The sequence below is a fragment of the Lampetra fluviatilis genome, chromosome 19 (genome assembly GCF_964198595.1).
Source record: "Lampetra fluviatilis chromosome 19, kcLamFluv1.1, whole genome shotgun sequence".
NCBI lineage: Eukaryota > Metazoa > Chordata > Hyperoartia > Petromyzontiformes > Petromyzontidae > Lampetra > Lampetra fluviatilis.
In genome coordinates this window covers 5447139-5465659 of record NC_136293.1, presented here as the reverse complement: position 1 = coordinate 5465659, position 18521 = coordinate 5447139, and the positions used below count along the sequence as shown (strand labels likewise).

At 53.4% G+C, this 18521-nt stretch overlaps 1 protein-coding gene across 1 annotated transcript in view; it reads right to left on the bottom strand.

Moving 5' to 3' along the window:
• The window catches only part of C19H8orf48 (chromosome 19 C8orf48 homolog), a 15635-nt gene extending 1647 nt beyond the window's left edge, over nt 1-13988 (bottom strand). The window contains exons 1-3 of the mRNA XM_078864721.1: nt 13945-13988; nt 8643-8854; nt 7429-7581 (exon numbers count right to left, since the gene is read on the bottom strand). Coding sequence (XP_078720847.1) covers nt 7429-7581; nt 8643-8854; nt 13945-13948 — 369 coding nt within the window. The 5' untranslated portion in view covers nt 13949-13988. The remainder of the gene's footprint in view (nt 1-7428; nt 7582-8642; nt 8855-13944) is intronic.
• Nucleotides 13989-18521: the final 4533 nt, after the last annotated feature.

The window sequence follows — 18521 nt, the reverse complement described above, 5'->3', positions numbered from 1 at the left end:
TAAAATAATAAAAATAAAATATAATAAAATAATTCTCACGACGTTTCGGCCACAACGCAAGCAGCCGTCCTCAGGTGAAACCAGGTCTGTCGAGGCGACAGCGTCTGAATGAAACAGCACACGTGCTTGGAGCATATATATAAGCTGGGTTGGAAGGGGGGGGGGAAAGGCGTCTTGACAAAATAATTTGCATATCAAGAGGAATTTAGCATATTTATGGAAAATGCAGGTATGTGATTAGTACTACTTATGTCCGTGCATTATGCAGGATTAGCAGCATCCAAGGGAGGGGATATGGGAAATGCAGGTATGTGAATTATTATGTTTTATTTTTATTATTTTATTACTTCCCTTCTACGTGACTTTACCGAAAGAACCAAGAAGATGAATCCCTGCAGTCACGAAAGCTTTAAATCGAAAGAGTGTGTGGAGTTTGTGTGATCTCTCCCCCTGTTCTACTACACCGTGTGAGTGAGTGAGGGTGAGAGAGTGTGTGGAGTTTGTGTGTTCTCCCCCTGTTCTACTACACTGTGTGAGTGAGGGTGAGAGAGTGTGTGGAGTTTGTGTGTTCTCCCCCTGTTCTACTACACCATGTGAGTGAGTGAGGGTGAGAGAGTGTGTGGAGTTTGTGTGTTCTCCCCCTGTTCTACTACACCGTGTGAGTGAGTGAGGGTGAGAGAGTGTGTGGAGTTTGTGTGTTCTCCCCCTGTTCTACTACACCGTGTGAGTGAGTGAGGGTGAGAGAGTGTGTGGAGTTTGTGTGTTCTCCCCCTGTTCTACTACACCATGTGAGTGAGTGAGGGTGAGAGAGTGTGTGGAGTTTGTGAGATCTCCCCCTGTTCTACTACACCGTGTGAGTGAGTGAGGGTGAGAGTGTGTGGAGTTTGTGTGTTCTCCCCCTGTTCTACTACACCGTGTGAGTGAGTGAGGGTGAGAGAGTGTGTGGAGTTTGTGTGTTCTCCCCCTGTTCTACTACACCGTGTGAGTGAGTGAGGGTGAGAGAGTGTGTGGAGTTTGTGTGTTCTCCCCCTGTTCTACTACACCGTGTGAGTGAGTGAGGGTGAGAGAGTGTGTGGAGTTTGTGTGATATCCGCCTGTTCTACTACACCATGTGAGTGAGTGAGGGTGAGAGAGTGTGTGGAGTTTGTGTGTTCTCCCCCTGTTCTACTACACCGTGTGAGTGAGTGAGTGAGGGTGAGAGAGTGTGTGGAGTTTGTGTGTTCTCCCCCTGTTCTACTACACCGTGTGAGTGAGTGAGGGTGAGAGAGTGTGTGGAGTTTGTGTGTTCTCCCCCTGTTCTACTACACCATGTGAGTGAGTGAGGGTGAGAGAGTGTGTGGAGTTTGTGAGATCTCCCCCTGTTCTACTACACCGTGTGAGTGAGTGAGGGTGAGAGAGTGTGTGGAGTTTGTGTGTTCTCCCCCTGTTCTACTACACCGTGTGAGTGAGTGAGGGTGAGAGAGTGTGTGGAGTTTGTGTGATCTCCCCCTGTTCTACTACACCGTGTGAGTGAGTGAGGGTGAGAGAGTGTGTGGAGTTTGTGTGTTCTCCCCCTGTTCTACCGCACCGTGTGAGTGAGTGAGGGTGAGAGAGTGTGTGGAGTTTGTGTGTTCTCCCCCTGTTCTACTACACCGTGTGAGTGAGTGAGGGTGAGAGAGTGTGTGGAGTTTGTGTGTTCTATCCGTGTTCTTCACGAGTTTTTTCCAGGTTCTCCGGTTTCCTCTCTTACTTAAACACACAAACCGGGTATCGACAAAAAAATCCCAATTATGAGAAAAATCCACTGCAAATCACCCAACTGGGTTCACACAGCAGCAGTCACTTGAAGAACTGGGCTCCAAGTGACCTGAGTGGTCGTAAATAATCATTGAGACAGGGACAGACAGGCCCAAACGAGGTGGGAGAGAGTTCGAGAAAAGGGCTGTGGCCGGGTCGAGGGGTGGATAAAAGCCGCCGTGGAACGGGGCTCTGGGCTGCTGCTGCTGCTGTGGGGGAACCAAGGAGCTGTCGTCGCCGTGGTCGTCATCTCGGAGCGGGTCGTCTTCACCGTCCTGGATCGGGCACCGTGCAGTCTTGGAAGGCTAGAGTTACATATTGTCTCCGTGACGTCTACGCGTCCGCTCCTGTGTAGTCAGCCAGCTACATGGGGAGCGTCGCGTAGAGTCACAGGAGTTACCCAGCTGTGTATAGTCAACTCGCGGTTACCCGTTAAGTTATCAGTGAGTCGGCGGACTTCCTTTCACAACAAATATACATATTACTGAACAAGGCGGTGTCTCCGAGAGCTACATTACACATGCACCACACACTCACACGTCACACACACACACCCCACACACGTGCCACTTGCACACCAAAGCGCGCATACACACAGCCACGCTTGTACGCGACAAACCGCACACGTTGCATGCACAGAAACATGTACGTACACACCCGGCACGCGCGCACGCACACAAACAACACTCCACTCTCGCACCAAAAAAACCACACACAGCACACACAGAGACGTACACACTCACACACCCCATACACTCGCCCACCACAAAGACTTTCCCACATACACAGACCTCATGCACCACAATGACAAAGTCCCCTGTGGAGCCTTTAACAGACCACTGGGGGCAAGTGCTGTTGGTAACAGAGAGGAGCAGTGCAAGGGAAAGAAGCAGAGAGAGTATGCATGTTGAATTTCTTTTGCACCATACACCACACCTGCAGTGTGGTGGTCAAGTGAGTGGTGGGTGGGTGGGTGCGTTGCTGTGACCTGCAGTGTGGTGGTCGAGTGAGTGGTGGGTGGGTGCGTTGCTGTGACCTGCAGTGTGGTGGTCAAGTGAGTGGTGGGTGGGTGGGTGCGTTGCTGTGACCTGCAGTGCGGTAATTAAGTGAGTGGTGGGTGGGTTGCTGTGACCTGCAGTGTGGTGGTCAAGTGAGTGGTGGGTGGGTGGGTGCGTTGCTGTGACCTGCAGTGTGGTGGTCGAGTGAGTGGTGGGTGGGTGCGTTGCTGTGACCTGCAGTGTGGTGGTCAAGTGAGTGGTGGGTGGGTGGGTGCGTTGCTGTGACCTGCAGTGCGGTAATTAAGTGAGTGGTGGGTGGGTTGCTGTGACCTGCAGTGTGGTGGTCAAGTGAGTGGTGGGTGGGTGGGTGCGTTGCTGTGACCTGCAGTGTGGTGGTCGAGTGAGTGGTGGGTGGGTGCGTTGCTGTGACCTGCAGTGTGGTGGTCAAGTGAGTGGTGGGTGGGTGGGTGCGTTGCTGTGACCTGCAGTGCGGTAATTAAGTGAGTGGTGGGTGGGTTGCTGTGACCTGCAGTGTGGTGGTCAAGTGAGTGGTGGGTGGGTGGGTGCGTTGCTGTGACCTGCAGTGTGGTGGTCGAGTGAGTGGTGGGTGGGTGCGTTGCTGTGACCTGCAGTGCGGTAATTAAGTGAGTGGTGGGTGGGTTTCTGTGACCTGCAGTGTGGTGGTCAAGTGAGTGGTGGGTGGGTGGGTGCGTTGCTGTGACCTGCAGTGCAGTAATTAAGTGAGTGGTGGGTGGGTTGCTGTGACCTGCAGTGTGGTGGTCAAGTGAGTGGTGGGTGGGTGGGTGCGTTGCTGTGACCTGCAGTGTGGTGGTCGAGTGAGTGGTGGGTGGGTGCGTTGCTGTGACCTGCAGTGCGGTAATTAAGTGAGTGGTGGGTGGGTTGCTGTGACCTGCAGTGTGGTGGTCAAGTGAGTGGTGGGTGGGTTGTTGTGACCTGCAGTGTGGTGGTTAAGTGAGTGGTGGGTGGGTGGGTGCGTTGCTTTGACCTGCAGTGTGGTGGTCAAGTGAGTGGTGGGTGGGTTGCTGTGACCTGCAGTGTGGTGGTTAAGTGAGTGGTGGGTGGGTTGTTGTGACCTGCAGTGTGGTGGTCAAGTGAGTGGTGGGTGGGTGGGTGGGTTGTTGTGACCTGCAGTGTGGTGGTCAAGTGAGTGGTGGGTGGGTGGGTGGGTGCGTTGCTTTGACCTGCAGTGTGGTGGTCAAGTGAGTGGGTGTGTGTTGTTATAGGGAGTGGTAGCGCAGTGGTTAGCACACTGCGCTCCAAACCCAACAACCCAAATCATTTTTCCGATCATGACCATGTATGTATGCATGTTGAACTTCTTTCACACCGCACGCAGCTAACCGTGCTAATCGGAGGTGACACAAGGACAACAAACTAAACAGCAGCTACAATAACAATGTCGAATATATGAACCTGCCCTGGTCCTCCCCTAGGTAGGCTCAGCCTTAAATGAGTACCTGGTGTGTAAACATCGGCACTGGGGAGACAAAGGCAGCCAGGCTTGGTGTTGGCCGCCTACCACCTCGCGTGCCATTGACGGCCTTCATAGGTGCTACTCACTGAACAGCACTTGCCCCAGCAGTGTTTAAAGGCTACGTGGGAGACCTTTGTCTCGTGAGCCGCCTTAAGGTTGAGACGAACGCTTGCATGCCACGCGACAGCAGGGGTGCGCACGGACTAACGGAGTGAAACGACTTCTTAGCGGAAACGCAGAACGGTCCGCGTACTAATTCATTAACAGATCAATACATGGACCAAAAGGCACAAGGAACCCGGACTGTGCTTTGTTGATGGGGGCCGGTGCCTTTTGAAGGTTCGCGTTGTGTTTGTGCCGTGCGATCGGGCGGCAGCAGCAGAGCCGCGGCGGTATTTTCCACGTGCGGCTCGAGTCGTTTCCCAGAACACGGTGGCTGGGCCGCTTATCAGGGCCGGCATCTGCTCAGACCTCCGGCCACAACAACCACTCCGACCACACCAGAGCCACCGCACCACCAGACCAGGTCCGCGATACCGGCCGTGCGGGCCTGCCTCGGCGGACGGGCACCGCCGCCGGTCCGATAAGCCGGGAGAAGCCACCGCACCGGACAGGTACCGTGGCCACATCTAGCCCACGTCAAGTGTCCGAGTGAAGAAGCCTTCACGGCCAATTCTGTTGATATCACCGCATCTCACCACCACCACCACCCCTTCTGCTAGGTTCATGAACTGCTGGATGTCGAAACCCGATGCCCAAGGACAGTGTCGACAGCGTCACCATCACCACCACCGCCTCTCCGATGCGCGTCCCGACAACGTGCCCTCCTCCTCCTCCTCCACCACGCATCCACACGCGTCCCACCCATCGCAGCCTCCTCCTCTTCACGATCGCATCGTTTTCCTGCCACGTGCACCTTGCCCGCCGTGCGTTTCGGTGTACAGGGTTGCGTGCGAACGCGCGCCGGGTCCGAGCAAGAACATCTGCTGGAGTAGATAGTGACGGGGAAAGCGTATGCGGGCCAATGTCCTTGACACCAGGACCTACCGTGGAGCTGATGTGTCCACCCATCATCCGCTTACCATCTGGAGGATGCGCCTGCCATTCTTCCACTGCGGTGATGGGCGTCCGCCTGGGAGCCCGTTCAAACCCACCGTGACCGTGGTCTCAGCTCGCTGCCGATGTAGACTGCAAGCGAGAATGTCATCGTCAATTGCAGCTGGGGTTGGCATCACCCCCCCTCCCCCTCCTCCTCCTAATGCCGAGGGGAAATTGAGAGGTTCATGCAGCTGCGACGGCTGCATTTGGGGTACAGCGGTCCAGAACTCCCCAGTGGCCCTGACTAGCAGAGGCGGCAGGCCCCGCTCCCAACGCGCGACGACATCCGAGAAGTTTCATCGTAGCCCTTCGCTCGGCGGCTTGGAGAAGCGTGCGGCGCTGCGAGGATGAGTGGCGGTCGCGGGTCCGCTGAAGAAGTGGAAATTGACTCGGTGGCCTGTGATGACAAGTCACTGTTTGACTCCGTCAAAAAAGTGACTTGCAGCGACACACCTCTTAAGCGAAATTGATCTCCGACCCCCCCCCACCCCGAGAACTCTTTCACAGCAGGTCTGCCGAGGATAAGCGGGCGAGGTGGGGTTGACCCTGCTGGTGCTGGCGAGGCTATACGTGTTGGAGGAAGTAGCCACTCCCTGCGAGTGCTGGTGTGCCATCTGTTGATGAAGTGCGAAAGGCAATCCGGAGTTCGATACCAGATAAAGCGTCGGGTAGAGATGACCTCTCAAGCAAATTGCTGGGGGAGGGGTGGCATTTGTGTGCAAACTTCCCCATGTGATATCATTGTGTAATAAAGCTCGTTGAGACGACTTCTGGAATCTGTCTTTTATTCAACTTATGTTACAGTTACTTCACGCTGCTGACAGGCAGCGTGAAGGGACACATATAGAGAGACACAGCCACGTGGCAACTCGGAGCTCCGCTCCCGCGTGGCCCCCTTCCTCTGTTCGTTCCCGTTCTGACCACGTGTCGTTCGTCTCCACCCCTATTTAATACCTGGGTCACGTGGTACGTTTCCGCCAATCCTCGTTAGCCTGCATGGAATCTTCCAGGCTTCCTGGTCAGCTCCCGGGACCACGCCCCTGACTCATCTCCCCATTGGCTGAGGCCAAAGCCAGCAGAACCAATCCTTATAGCTATCACCTTTCCATCACGTCAGGGCCATGCCCCCAGGCTTCCCCCCATTGGCTGTAAACCAGGACCGGCAGAGCCAATCACCATGACGAGTTGTGATACGTCAGTGAGCCGGATATATCCTCATATTACAATTGCAATGGTCTGGTCCGCAGGATGGGTTCCATATAATTGGAAGGATGCAAGCGAGAATGTCATCGCACAGATTGCAACAACTTCCGAGGCATCTCCCTCCTCAGTATGCCGGGAAAGGTCATGGCAAGGGTTATTCAACATCACCTTGGCAGACACGCCGAGGAGAGGGTTGCGGTGCCCCAATGTGGTTTCAGACCAGAGCGGTTTTGGCGGACACCATTTTCTGTGTGTGCTGCAGCTGAAGTGTCGAGAATTTCAACAGGACCTACATCTCTGCTCTATTGACCTGGTCAAGGCCTATGATACCATGAATAGGCCAGGGCTTTGGGTTGTTCTTCATGCTTTCGGAGTCTCAAACGACTCTACTCACAATCATTAAGGACCTTTTGTGATTGTGGGCTGGCCCAGGTAAGGCTGCGTGATCTACGTCAAAGCCATTCCCCAATCACCTTGGGGTGCGACAGGGATGTCCTCTGGCCCTATACACAACTTATCATCTTTGACCACATCGTTTGAGACGCTTTCCACAGCTGTACCGGTGGTATATCGATCAGGTGCAGATGCAATGGGAGGCTGATCGATGGCGTGGTGCGGTCAAGGGATGGCTCCCGACTGGTCAACCATGCTATGCATGGTGATGACCTGGTGACTGATGGCCACTCTGACAAGCAGTGGGAGACACTACCGCTGAACCTGCAGCATGCGACTATGAGACGGGTCCTTACCATCAGCCCCGCGAAAACTCGCGAACAGCTCTTGCCCCAACAGTTTGTCAAACGATATATACGAGGTCTCTGTGTGCCGAGGTGTGTGTGTGTGTGTTTAGAGGAGCACCTTCGTGTAGAGATGTCCCTCGATCTCCCGCTGGAGTCTGCCCTCCTGGAGCTGTGACCGTCTCCGCCGCACAAAGTCTTGTCGGGCGAGGGCGGCGGCAGCGTCACGGCACGCCGAGCAGCTCGCTGGCACGTGCAGCTGCAGCGTGCTCGCCTGGGGAGCAGTCACGCAACACCAGGCACTCACAGTCACGCACCGTCACTCACAGTCATGCACCGTCACGCACCTTCACTCAGTCACTCACTCAGTCACTCACTCAGTCACTCAGAGTCACGCACTCAGTCACTCAGTCACTCAATCAGTCACTCACAGTCACGCACCGTCACTCAGTCACGCACCGTCACTCACAGTCACTCACAGTCACTCACAGTCACTCAACACCACGCACCGTCACTCAGTCACTCACTCAGTCACTCACTCAGTCACTCACTCAGTCACTCAACACCACGCACCGTCACTCACTCAGTCACTCACTCAGTCACTCACTCAGTCACTCAACACCACGCACCGTCACTCACTCAGTCACTCACAGTCACTCACTCAGTCACTCACACAGTCACTCACACAGTCACTCACTCAGTCACTCACTCAGTCACTCACTCAGTCACTCACAGTCACTCACTCAGTCACTCAACACCACGCACCGTCACGCACCGTCACTCACAGTCACTCACTCAGTCACTCACAGTCACTCACACAGTCACTCACAGTCACTCACTCAGTCACTCACTCAGTCACTCAACACCACGCACCGTCACGCACCGTCACTCACAGTCACTCACTCAGTCACTCACTCAGTCACTCACTCAGTCACTCAACACCACACAGTCACTCACAGTCACTCAACACCAGCCAGTCACTCAGTCACTCACAGTCACTCACAGTCACTCACTCAGTCACTCACTCAGTCACTCACTCAGTCACTCAACACCACACAGTCACTCACAGTCACTCAACACCAGCCAGTCACTCAGTCACTCACAGTCACTCACAGTCACTCAACACCACACAGTCACTCACAGTCACTCACAGTCACTCAACACCACGCAGTCACTCACAGTCACTCAACACCACACAGTCACTCACAGTCACTCACAGTCACACAGTCACTCAACACCACGCAGTCACTCACAGTCACTCACAGTCACTCAACACCAGGCAGTCCCTCAACACCCATGCGCCTCCCCACCTGCATCTACACACCCCGTCCTCACCTGCCGCATATCGTCCGCCATCGCGGCGAGACGCAATCTCTGCAGCAGCGCCTCGGGGACAGGGGTCTCCTCCTCCTCCTCGGGATCCCCTCTGGGGGTCCACGTCACCCCGCTGGGGGTCTCGTTGCCCCTGGGACCCTGGCTCTCGCGCCGCACGCTCTCCACTCTCCTCCGGCAGAACGCGGAGAGGGCAGCATCAGACCCCGTGTTCGCTGCGGGGACAAGGGGACACAGTCGGAGACACGGGGACACAGCGGGAGACACGGGGGCATAGCTGGGGACACGGGGACATAGCTGGGGACACGGGGGCACAGCGGGAGACACGGGGGCATAGCTGGGGACACGGGGACATAGCTGGGGACACGGGGGCACAGCGGGAGACACGGGGGCATAGCTGGGGACACGGGGACATAGCTGGGGACACGGGGGCACAGCGGGAGACACGGGGGCATAGCTGGGGACACGGGGACATAGCTGGGGACACGGGGACACAGCGGGAGACACGGGGGCATAGCTGGGGACACGGGGGCACAGCGGGAGACACGGGGGCATAGCTGGGGACACGGGGGCACAGCGGGAGACACGGGGGGGGCATAGCTGGAGACACGGGGACATAGCTGGGGACACGGGGGCACAGCGGGAGACACGGGGGCATAGCTGGGGACACGGGGGCACAGCGGGAGACACGGGGGGGGCATAGCTGGAGACACGGGGACATAGCTGGGGACACGGGGGGGGCATAGCTGGAGACACGGGGACACAGCGGGAGACACGGGGGCATAGCTGGGGACACGGGGGCACAGCGGGAGACACGGGGGGGGCATAGCTGGAGACACGGGGGCATAGCTGGGGACACGGGGGCACAGCGGGAGACACGGGGGGGGCACAGCGGGAGACACGGGGGGGGCATAGCTGGAGACACGGGGACATAGCTGGGGACACGGGGGCACAGCGGGAGACACGGGGACATAGCTGGGGACACGGGGGCACAGCGGGAGACACGGGGGCATAGCTGGAGACACGGAGGCATAGCTGGAGACACGGGGGCACAGCGGGAGACACGGGGTAGGGGACACGGGGGCATGATGACAGGGATACGGGGGACATGGGGCCTGTGGCCACCGTGGACAGAGGTTGCCATAGGGTTGGGGGTCTGCGTGGTGGAGAGTGCAGCAAAATACAATTGTACTGTACAGTACTTCTATGCTCCCACAGCCATTGCTCTCCTCCTTCACGAACCCGCCCTGAGCAACGTGGTGGAACCCGCCGTGTGGGAGGATGGAATCCGGTCTCTTCCTGTCCCGGGTCTGAGCTCCGGAAAATATTTCTCCGCCAAGATTCGACGAGAGGCGACCAACAAAAACAGCAGACCAGTGCCGGATTATCCCAGTAGCACAAGTAGCTACTACACATGCAGCTACATGTTTAGTAGCTACATGTGTAGTAGCTACATGTGTAGTAGCACAAGTAGCTACTACACATGCAGCTACATGTGTAGTAGCACAAGTAGCTGCATATGTAGCTACATGTGTAGTAGCTACACATGCAGCTACATGTGTAGTAGCACAAGTAGCTGCATATGTAGCTACATGTGTAGTAGCTACACATGCAGCTACTACATATGTAGTAGCACAAGTAGCTGCACATGTAGCTACATGTGTAGTAGCACAAGTAGCTGCACATGTAGCTATTTGTGTAGTAGCACAAGTAGCTGCACGTGTAGCTATTTGTGTAGTAGCACAAGTAGCTGCACGTGTAGCTATTTGTGTAGTAGCACAAGTAGCTGCACGTGTAGCTATTTGTGTAGTAGCACAAGTAGCTGCACATGTAGCTACATGTGTAGTAGCTGCACGTGTAGCTACATGTGTAGTAGCACAAGTAGCTGCACATGTAGCTATTTGTGTAGTAGCACAAGTAGCTGCACCTGTAGCTATTTGTGTAGTAGCACAAGTAGCTGCACGTGTAGCTATTTGTGTAGTAGCACAAGTAGCTGCACATGTAGCTACATGTGTAGTAGCTGCACATGTAGCTACATGTAGTAGTAGCACAAGTAGCTGCACGTGTAGCTATTTGTGTAGTAGCACAAGTAGCTGCACGTGTAGCTATTTGTGTAGTAGCACAAGTAGCTGCACGTGTAGCTATTTGTGTAGTAGCACAAGTAGCTGCACATGTAGCTACATGTGTAGTAGCTGCACGTGTAGCTACATGTGTAGTAGCACAAGTAGCTGCACATGTAGCTATTTGTGTAGTAGCACAAGTAGCTGCACCTGTAGCTATTTGTGTAGTAGCACAAGTAGCTGCACGTGTAGCTATTTGTGTAGTAGCACAAGTAGCTGCACATGTAGCTACTTGTGTAGTAGCACAAGTAGCTGCACATGTAGCTACATATGTAGTATCACAAGTAGCTGCACATGTAGCTACATGTGTAGTAGCACAAGTAGCTACACATGTAGCTACATGTAGTAGTAGCTACGGGGCCCGCACTTTCAAGGGCCCCGCGCCAAACGCTTTCTAGCTATCAATTCCGGTTCAGTGATTCTGCACTTGCTCTATTACTATAGTACCATACCGCCTTAAACTTTTACGAACGACTGGGTGTCTAAGGTTAGCGATTTGTCGTATTATATGGCTGTATAGCAAATGAAAAAATACAATTACTTTACTCTGCAAGTTAAACATTTATGTGTTTTAATATTTACGTGTTTTTAGGGCCCTTTTATAGCATACGCGACAGGCCCCGCACCGCACTAGCTTCATCGGGCGCTGACCAACAGCCGCCATTCAACACGGCGCCTGTGCCAGGCTAGCTGCCAGGCCAGGTGCCAGGTCAGGGGTCAGGTGCCAGGCCAGGTGCCAGTCTAGGTGCCAGTCTAGGTGCCAGTCTAGGTGCCAGGCCAGGTGCCAGTCTAGGTGCCAGTCTAGGTGCCAGGCTAGGTGCCAGGCTAGGTGCCAGTCTAGGTGCTAGTCTAGGTGCCAGTCTAGGTGCCAGGCCAGGTGCCAGTCTAGGTGCCAGTCTAGGTGCCAGGCCAGGTGCCAGTCTAGGTGCCAGTCTAGGTGCCAGTCTAGGTGCCAGTCTAGGTGCCAGGCTAGGTGCCAGTCTAGGTGCCAGTCTAGGTGTCAGTCTAGGTGCCAGGCTAGGTGCCAGGCTAGGTGCCAGTCTAGGTGCCAGGCTAGGTGCCAGGCCAGGTGCCAGTCTAGGTGCCAGGTCAGGTGCCAGGCTAGGTGCTCTTTGCGGCCACGTTTAAAGGCGTCCTTGGGCTGGCTTTGGCGGACTGTCGGGGCAAGTTTCCGTGAGTGAGCGTCTGTGAAGGCCGGCACGGCACACGAGCGGGTGGGTGGTTGGTCAGCACCACGCCCGGCCGCCTTTGTCTCCCCAATGGCGATGTTTACACACAGCACCGGCTAGTCGTTTGAAGCGGAATGTACCTCGGGAGGCTCCGAAAAGGTTCAGATGCTCATTAACCACTCACTCACCACTCACTCACCACTTACTCACTACTCACCCACCACTCACTCACTACCACTCACCTACCACTCACCCACCACTCACTCACCACTCACCTACCACTCACTCACTCACCACTTGCTCATCCACCACTCACTCACCACTCACCAATTGCTCACCCACCACTTACTCACCACTCACCCACCACTCACTCATCACTTGCTCACCCACCACTTGCTCACCCACCACTCACTCACCACTCACTCACCACTCACTCATCACTTGCTCACCCACCACTTACTCACCCACCACTCACTCACCACTCACCCACCACTCACTTACCCACCACTCACTCACCACTCACTTACCCACCACTCACTCACCACTCACCTACCACTCACTCACCACTCACTCACCCACCACTCACTCACCACTCACCCACCACTCACTCACCACTCACCAACCACTCACTCACCACTCACTTACTTACCACTCACTCACCCACCACCCACTCACCCACCACTTACTCACTCACCACTTACTCACCCACCACTCACTAACCACTCACTTGCTTACCACTCACTCACCACTTACTCACCCACCACTTGCTCACCCACCACTCACCTACCACTCACTCACCACTCACTCACCACTCACTCATCACTTGCTCATCCACCACTTACTCATCCACCACTCACTCACCACTCACCCACCACTCACTCACCCACCACTCACTCACTCACTCACCCACCACTCACTCACTCACTCACCCACCACCCACTCACCCACCACTCATCCACCACTCACTCACCCACCACTCACTCACCACTCACCCATCACTCACCTACCACTCACCCACCACTCACTTACTCACCCACCACTCACTTACTCACCCACCACTCACTTACTCACCCACCACTCACTCACTCACTCACCCACCACCCACTCACCCACCACTCATCCACCACTCACTCACCCACCACTCACTCACCACTCACCCATCACTCACCTACCACTCACCCACCACTCACTTACTCACCCACCACTCACTCACCCACCTCACCCACCACTCGCTCATCCACCACTCACTCAACACTCACCCACCACTCACCCACTCACCACCCACCACTCACCACTCACCCATTACCCACCCACCACTCACTCACCACTCACTCACCGCTCACTCACCACTCACCCACCCACCCACCCACCACTCACTAACCATTCACCCATCACTCACCTACCACTCACCCACCATTCACTTACTCACCCACCACTCACTCACCCACCACTCACCCACCACTCGCTCATCCACCACTCACCCATCACCCACCCACCACTCACTAACCACTCACCCACCACTCACTCACCACCCACCACTCACCCATCACCCACCCACCACTCACTCACCACCCACCACTCACCCACCACTCACTAACCACTCACCCACCACTCACTCACCACCCACCACTCACCCATCACCCACCCACCACTCACCACTCACCCACCATTCACCCACCACTCACTAACCACTCACCCACCACTCACTCACCACCCACCACTCACCCATCACCCACCCACCACTCACTCACCACCCACCACTCACCCACCACTCACTAACCACTCACCCACCACTCACTCACCACCCACCACTCACCCATCACCCACCACTCACCCACTCACCACCCACCACTCACCACCCACCACTCACCCATCACCCACCCACCACTCACTCACCACCCACCACTCACCCACCACTCACTAACCACTCACCCACCACTCACTCACCACCCACCACTCACCCATCACCCACCCACCACTCACCACTCAACCACCATTCACCCACCACTCACCCACCCATCGTCCCGGGCTCCACGCTGTTCCGGGTCGCGCTCCCTGTGCGTGACGTCACCACGAGCCGTGGCGAGGCCTCGGCTGATTGGGTACCCGAGGACTCGGAGAATCAACCAATCACCTCGCTCCCCCCGTATGCCCCTCCCCCCCCCCGTGTGCCCCTCCCCCCGTGTGCCCCTCCCCACCGCACACAACGCCGCAGTGGTTCGTGACCTCCACTGCAGCCTGGCACCCCATTGGCCCATTGGGTCTCAATCGTAAAAATGTTTTTTTTAATAAAAACGTCGCGTTTGATGAAACAAAGTAATTTGTACTTTGGGCTTCTTCTTTTTCCATGCGGTTGTCCCACTCGTATGGGGTGTTCCATTGCCCTTGCCAACCTATTAACAAATACATCGACTTCAAATCTAGATTAAATGCATAGCGATTGATTAAACAGAGAAAGTTGTACTGTACTTCTTCCACCACGCGTTTGTCCCACTCGTGTCGTCGGGGTGTTCCACTGCCCTTGCCAAACGTCTCCACGCTGCCCCGCCCTGCGCCATCTCTCTCTCTCCTCCCCACCCACCTCTTCTTCTGCCGACCTCTTCATATCTTTCCTTACCACTTACATCACGCGCTCCATCTGACCCGCATGACCGAACCACACCGGCCACAGCATCTTCTCTGTCGTCTCCTCTGTGATTTCGACCACCTTGAGTCTTCCTCTCAATCACGTGCCCATTGAGTAACTTCTGTTCTCGATTATTTACCTTCAAAACAAAATCTTTCCATGTCTCGCACCCCCCCCCCCCCCCGAAAGGGCATCTCGCACCCCCAGGGGGTGGCGTGCACCCCAGGTTAAGAACCACTGCAGTACCACTATGAGACCTCCTTTACCAGTGGCAAAATATAGTAGTAGGTTTTTACCCTTTAAACTGGTACAAAACTGACACCTTTATACAAGGCATCATGTTTGCAATAACCGCAACACAAGCAGTCAAAATTCAAACAAAAAGAAACAACTCTGATAATGGTAGGACAGTGCATATCATTACTATTATCAGAGTTGTTTCTTTTTGTTTGCATTTTGACTGCTTGTGTTGCGGTTATTGCAAACATGATGCCTTGTATAAAGGTGTCAGTTTTGTACCAGTTTAAAGGGTAAAAACCTACTACTATACACTGCAGTACTGTCGACTGGAGAGGCGACTCAATCATTGATTGCCCCCCACCGAGTATGGGAAGGGGGGTCACCCAAAGCCACTGCTGAGTGTGAGACACGTGTGTGACCACTGCTCTGCATGGGAGAGATGCCAGGTGGCTTGGGGAGGCCCTGCAACCAGGAGGGCATTCATTGATCGTGGCTGATTAGACAAAAAACTGAGTTCCTGCAGCTCAAATAAGCAACCGAGGCAGTCCTCGTCTTCATCGTGACCAGCCCATGGTGGAAATAGTCGATAGAATAAATGCATAAATCACGCTTAGAAGCGTATTCCATGCGCATTGATCGTCTCGTGGCCCCGATAATCGTTCAATTGTTGGGGGCAACATTGGCCCAACGCTTCCAACAGCGGAGGCGCGGTGTTCATTAAATGCACGTTTAAAGCTGTCGTATGCAACAATAAAAAATCCTCGCCATGCCCCTGGGGTTATCCCGGCTCCTGCAACAAACAACAGGACCACCACCACGAGCACCACAACTTTCCCGACAAAGCGGTGCTCTATTCTATCCACCCCGGAGGGATGATGGGTTGAATCAACCCCGAACCAAGATTTGAGTTAGGGCTGCCACCGGACCGGATTGTATCCTGGAATCGGGGTCTGTGGTTGGGTGGCGGTAGGAATTGATTTGTACCCAGGGCTGATGCCGCTATTGCCGTGTTGAGCTCCATAGCAACAACCTACACAGCAAGGCCGTAGCCATGGAGTCAACATGAGGGGGGGGACCAGATCTTCCAGGAGGTCTGGGCGTTCCAACCCAGAAAAATATCTAAATTTAAAAACTAATTTTCTGCCAAAAATATAAAAATTTTCACTAACACATGGGACGGACGTTTTATTTAATGTTTCACAACAATGTCTAATAGTGCATTGTATTACATTGCTCTGTTTTTACTATTTTTTTTTACCATTTCTTGTTTCATTGTGTGTAATGTTTGAAATTAGGGATTAATAAAGTACAACCATAACCACACTCATATAAACAGCAATCTATGCATTGATTTATATGAAGACAATGCCAGATATTGTGGCCAAGGTTTAGCAAATTGTTGTTTTTATTTAAATATCATAGCAATTATTATAACTTTTTTATCGCAATATTTTGGGGGGGACATTTTGAGCATATTTGAATATTGGGGGGGATGTGTCCCCTCCAATATTCTGTGGAAAAGGCGATTCTACTGTGGGTCTAAAGAAATTCCATCTGCACCCCATACCCCCACCACCCTTTCAATAAATACAATCTCAGTAAGACAAGAGTTAGATAAGCAGTGAGATGATAGATTTCGACGAGAGAGATTCATTGTACGTTTCTGCTCATTATTCCCGTGTAGCCCCCAGGCTATGGAATGCTCTTCTACGAGATATCAGGATCTATGAGTATGTAGACAATTTAAAAACGCGCCTTAAAAACTACGTATACGCTTCCGCTTAGTAAACGTTTAGCTCATTTAAAAAAATTGTTCTTAAAATGTATGTATAATATAATTATTTTTTCTGCTGAGTGTCTGTTGCTGCTGTCCCGTACAGCGCTTTGAGATCCTTGATGAAAAGCGCTGTATACATGAAATTATTACTATATATTATTTTTTCGTCGTGTTTATTATAACCTGAATTTAAGCTGAAATGTACCCCTATTTGTTAATGATTCCGGGACCACTTGACCTTCTTGGTGCCTTGTGCTGTCTTCTCGGTTGATTAACGCCGAGCGCGGCACCGCCGTGAGACGTGGTGGTAACCAACGGCGCTGTACGTGACGCCCTCTGACCTCTTGGCACTGTGAGCCTTGGGGGCCACACGGGGAACGTGGCCCGGTGACTCAGGGGTCAGCGCGCTGAGCCGACACCGCGGATTGCCTCCTGGGTTCCAATCCGGGTTCGATCTGCAAGCCTGCGGTCAAACAGGGTCTCGGTTTTTTTCTCTGTTAAGTTCACAAAGTTGCCAGTCATCATTCAGGCTAGCACCCAAAAATCGGGGGACGTTATCATACGTATCCACCTCGTTGCAGGTGCACGCTGGGCTCCAGTAATAGACAGCGAGTTCTTCATTGTGGCTTGGTCACACATCTGAACTGTGAATGCCACGACCCCCCCCCCCCTATTCTATGACAGTGTCGGAGTTACGAAAGAGGCTGCCAGACGAGCTCAGAACAATTCGAGAACCCACTCGAGACGCACTTTACCCCCCAATGAGCTCTGAACAATGTCTGGTGGGCACTGCAGAGGAAGTAGGCAATTCATGTTATTAATGTTTTCTATTTTTAAATCCTTTAAATTAAGTTCATTTGCTTGCGCGCTTACGACCGTGCAAATCTTTCGATCGTTTTTTAACCCACTTCCCGTTATCCAATCGAGCTGACATTTTGCACACAGACTCGTTGTGCGTGACAATTTATTTTCGTGAAAATTTTTTTCCAAAATTTTCAACATTTTAGGAAATTTTTTTAAATTATATTTAATTACCAATTGCTTAATGGTGGCATCTGACCCATAGGTGGCAGCCATCTCAAGCCAGAGGACGAGAGGACTCTAGCCGCCACGCATATAAAGGATTTATAGTGAAAAACTTTGTTTTTACGGGTTAATTTTTTTAAATTTTATTTATGTGAGGTTGTAAAGATATGGTGATTTAACACTCACTGTACCATGGCGTCGACGCAAGTTCGTGTTTTTTAATGTTAGTTGCTTTAATGTTCCCAAACTGTTTCCCAACGGTTCCTACCGTATTACTTGTTTTATTAAACGCGTGATAATTGTCTACAATGTGCAATCAGGCTGGCACCACGAAAGGGGGGCCACCGTAGGGGGGAGGGGTTGATATAATTGCCTCACCTGGTGTCATGGCCGAGAAAACAGACCGCTTACCTGAAGTGTTACGGTCAGACAAACAATCAGCGAGTAGGCCAAGGCCTCCCATTGGTGCAGAGAGACCTCCACAGTGATTGGCGGGGAGGCGAAGATTGAAAGGGATTGGAGGAAAGATTTGAAAGGTAAAAAGGCGGGAAGCGCAAGGGGCGGGCTGGAGGTGGACGGATAAGAACCGTTGGTGGGGAAGGGTCATGATTGGCCGTAAGGGAGTGGGGTGATAGAAGCTTCCGGAGAGGGGAGCTTGGGAGGTATAAATGGAGACAAGCACAAGGAGAGAGGACTGTTCGAGAGGAGACGGAGCTCAAGCCTCAAGACCCATCCCTGGGCATCGTTCGTGCTGTGTCTGAATAAAGGCTCTTAAAAGTCAGAACGTGTGTCGGCATCACTACACCTGTGTAATGACCACTGAACACACTTCTCTTGAGATGGCACTTTATTGAAGATACGTTCACTTGACATCAGGCAGAGAGACCCCACCGCAACAGCCCTGAGTCTCCCGCGCATCTCCCC